General features: G+C 57.5%; 1 protein-coding gene across 1 annotated transcript; it reads left to right on the top strand.

Annotated features, from left to right (window-relative positions):
- Positions 1 to 645: 645 nt before the first annotated feature.
- On the top strand, positions 646 to 3,502 carry HAND2 (heart and neural crest derivatives expressed 2). Its single transcript, XM_055427826.2, has 2 exons — positions 646 to 1,291; positions 2,613 to 3,502. Exons 1-2 carry the CDS (start codon positions 737 to 739, stop codon positions 2,709 to 2,711), a joined length of 654 nt encoding a protein of 217 aa, XP_055283801.1. The 5' UTR covers positions 646 to 736; the 3' UTR covers positions 2,712 to 3,502.
- The last annotated feature ends 318 nt before the right edge of the window (positions 3,503 to 3,820 follow it).

The following is a 3,820-nucleotide window of genomic DNA, read 5'->3' as shown; positions in this document are numbered from 1 at the left end:
TGAGACCTCTCTGAAAACCCTACGAGGGAGCCCGAGAGGAGCGCGGAACACGTTATTCGCAGCTAAAATCACGTTCAAGGACCAAAACAACAATCAAAATTTTCATTAAAACAATAAGCGCACAAGAATCCAGATCAGGCTGGTGGGGGGGAGGGGAAGGGGCGGGAAGAGGAGGGTCGCATGGAGGTAGCTTCACAGTGAGCAGTCGACCCCGCCGCCTCCCTGCAGAGCCGGGCCGGCTCCTCCAGCCGCGGCTTTGGACTCGCCCCGGGACTGCGAGTAGCCGCGGCGCCGGGCACGCGGCCGGGGCGCGGAGCCCGGCGACTCCACCGAGCAGCCCCGCGGGAGCCGGGGCACCTTTGCATGAGCTCGAGAGGACTGTGCCTGCCCGCAGCCGCCCGGGAAGCAGGAGCCTGCGCGCGGGCCGTGGAGCAAGGCGGGAGCCGGCGGCGGCGGCGGCGGCCAGGGGCGCACGGTGCCGGGACCAGCTCGCCGCGCCCTATGGGGAGCCGGCGGCCGCGGGGCTGCTGAGGCGGGCCCGGCGGGCCAGGCGGGGGGCCGGGGCCGGGGCCCGGGCTGCAGCAGCCCCCTCTGCGGCTGCCGGGCCGGCCCGGGCGCCCGGGGGCTGGGGGGTGGGGGGTGGGGGAGGCCGCGGAGCGCCGAAGCAGGGGCCCGGGCCGAGGGCGCCGCAGGGCTGCGCGCACGCTGGGGCGCGTGGAGGGGCGCGGAGGGCGAGATGAGTCTGGTGGGGGGCTTCCCCCACCACCCGGTGGTGCATCATGAGGGCTATCCGTTCGCCGCCGCCGCTGCCGCCGCGGCCGCCGCGGCCGCCAGCCGCTGCAGCCACGAGGAGAACCCCTACTTCCACGGCTGGCTCATCGGCCACCCCGAAATGTCGCCCCCCGATTACAGCATGGCCCTGTCCTACAGCCCCGAGTACGCCAGCGGCGCCGCCAGCCTGGACCACTCCCATTACGGGGGGGTGCCGCCGGGAGCTGGGCCCCCAGGCCTGGGGGGGCCGCGCCCGGTGAAGCGCCGGGGCACCGCCAACCGCAAGGAGCGGCGTAGGACTCAGAGCATCAACAGCGCCTTCGCAGAGCTGCGTGAGTGCATCCCCAACGTGCCCGCCGACACTAAGCTCTCAAAGATCAAGACTCTGCGCCTGGCCACCAGCTACATCGCCTACCTCATGGACCTGCTGGCCAAGGACGACCAGAACGGCGAGGCGGAGGCCTTCAAGGCAGAGATCAAGAAGACAGATGTGAAAGAAGAGAAGAGGAAGAAGGAGCTGGTCAGTACCAGGCGGCAGAGGGCAGTGGGGTGCGGGGGAGCGGGGATCCGGGTCTCTTTCCAGTTGGGCTGAACGATGGCCCGCCGCGTTCTCTGGCAGCGCCCTGAGCCAAGCTGCTTGCACCAGGTTGTGGTCCGAAGGTTTCCCGCAGGAGCAGAGAGGCCGGGGGAGGGTGTCAGCACGCGGAGGAGGTTAAGAGCGATGTTTTGCGCTGGCGATCTTCTTCCCGGGTTATCGCCGCGCCCCCAGGCACTTAGGGCGGGCCTCGCGGACTCCAGCTTGATCTTTCGATCGTACTGGCCTGGATCCCTCTTTCCTCGTCCTTTCGAGCCTTCATTCGGCCTCCAGTCCGCTCTTGCTTTCAGATGTTTCTAAAATATGTTGCTCAGAAGCACTTGATTCCAGTTCTTTCACTAGTGGTTGCGTTTCCCCTTCTTGAGAAGGAGGCAGCCACTGATTCTAAGTTTTTGCGGTGGTTCTGATTTCTATGCCGGGAAGACATGAAGGTGAACATAAGATAAGTACTTCAAAATTCAGCTCAGTTTCTCTCTGGCAGTGATGTTAAAATGTGACTTCCCAGATGAGGATTCTTCCTGGGTATTTCTGGTTTTGTTTGCATGCGCCTTTACATTTTAAGACAAATAGTAAATATTATCATAGTCATTGTCATTGTTCTGAACAGTAACACAAAGTTATAACTGAAAATTAATTTTCTCAAGGTGCCCATATGGTGGTGGAGTTTAGAGCAGGGCTACTGCCATGAAGACCCTGGAAAATAATTCCATTTCTCGAGGTTTTCTTCCTTGGGGCCTTGGGCGCTTTAGTCGCTGCAAAGTCAAGGGATCTCCTGTAGCCCAGGATTTCAGAGGCCTTGGAGGAGGCCGAGGAGGCCTTGGGCGGACAGGCCCAAGCCGAGACCGAGGCACCTCTCCCCATCTGCCTTAGAGCCCGGGTCTGGGACTGTGATTGAAAACAGGGAAACCAGACTGAGCGCCGACCCCCAATCGCGCCCCTATATCTGGAGTTAGAGAGAAGGCCCCCAGTTCCTCCATAAACGACTTGAAAACGGGTGGTTGTTTATAAACTCGCCGACCTGGGAGTTGAGTGCTGCCGCTGCTTGTCGGCCTGGGCAGTAACTAGCGCAGCACCAGCCTTCCTAGCTCTTCTGCAAGGACTTGAGGCCACCCCACCCGCGGTCCCTGGCTGGCTCTCTCACTGTCTTCTCTGGCCGGGAAAGCGCGGGGGTTGCGTGGGGCCGGATCTCCTCTCTGATTTTCTCTTTCTACTTTTCTCCCCCTCACCTCACCTCTTCTCTGCCCAGAACGAAATCTTGAAAAGCACAGTAAGCAGCAACGACAAGAAAACCAAAGGCCGGACGGGCTGGCCGCAGCACGTCTGGGCCCTGGAGCTCAAGCAGTGAGGAAGAGGAGAAGGAGGAGAAGGAGGAGAAGGAGGAGGAGGAGAGCTCCAGCAGGGCCCAGGAGCTGGATGCAGACCCAGGACTCCAGGCAAGCTCTGCGTGCTCCGCTCTGAGGACTTCCAGCATTTGGATCATCCGGTTTATTTATGTGCAATGTGCCTCCCTCTCTTTGCCCCCCTTCGAGGCATCCGCTCCCCACCTTCCCCTCCAAAAAAAAAAAAGTGGATATTTGAAGAAAAGCATTCCGTATTTTAATATGAAGAGGACACTCCTTCGTGGTAAGGGATCCCGTCGTTATCTTGTAGAGTCTCTGTTTGTGAATGTTTCCTCCTGCTGTGTAGACACCAGCGATGCTCCCTCTCCACTTACCTAAACCCTTCCAGATAAAGACAGCGGGACACTAGTGTGTATGTGAAGTGTATCTTTAATACTTGGCCTTTGGATATAAATATTCCTGGGGATTATAAAGTTTTATTTCAAAGCAGAAAACGGGCAGCTATCATGTCCGTTGGGCTTTCCTCGTGGCTCAGCGGTAAAGAATAGGCCTGCCAATGTAGGAGACGCGGGTTCGAACCCTGGGTGGGAAAGATCCCCTGGAGAAGGACATGGCAATCCACTCCAGTATTCTTGCCTGGAAAATCCCATGGAGAGAGGAGCCTGGCGGGCTACAGTCTATGGGGTCGCAAAAGAGTAGGACACGGCTTAGCAACTAAACCACCACCACCATCATGTATGTTGGGGGTAAGTGTCTAGTGCCACAGTTCCATCTGATGTGGCTCCCACTTTGAAGATGTTTCCAACAGCTCCTTGTTTTGTGCACTTCCGTCCTCTAAAATTAAGTGGAATTAATATTGAAGGTGTAAACGTTGTAAGTATTCAATAAACCACTGTGTGTTTTTTTTTTTTTACAAAACCCCTATCTTTTAATGGTTGATACCTCAAGAGAGTTTTGAAAACAAAACTGTTATATTTGTTTTCATTATATTTAAAATATTCAGAAGTAAACTAAATTATCGTGATTGCCTCTTTGTTTGATACAGTCAGTGGTTCGGATCTGTCATCAACGTGAGCAACCTTGAAGGCAGGGCCGGCGAGGAAGCCCTTTAAAA

Source organism: Moschus berezovskii, chromosome 7 (genome assembly GCF_049115385.1).
Source record: "Moschus berezovskii isolate FMDL1 chromosome 7, NW_MosBer_1.0, whole genome shotgun sequence".
Classification (NCBI taxonomy): domain Eukaryota; kingdom Metazoa; phylum Chordata; class Mammalia; order Artiodactyla; family Moschidae; genus Moschus; species Moschus berezovskii.
Note: the sequence above shows the minus strand (reverse complement) of the source record. Positions and strands in the feature narration are given on the sequence as shown.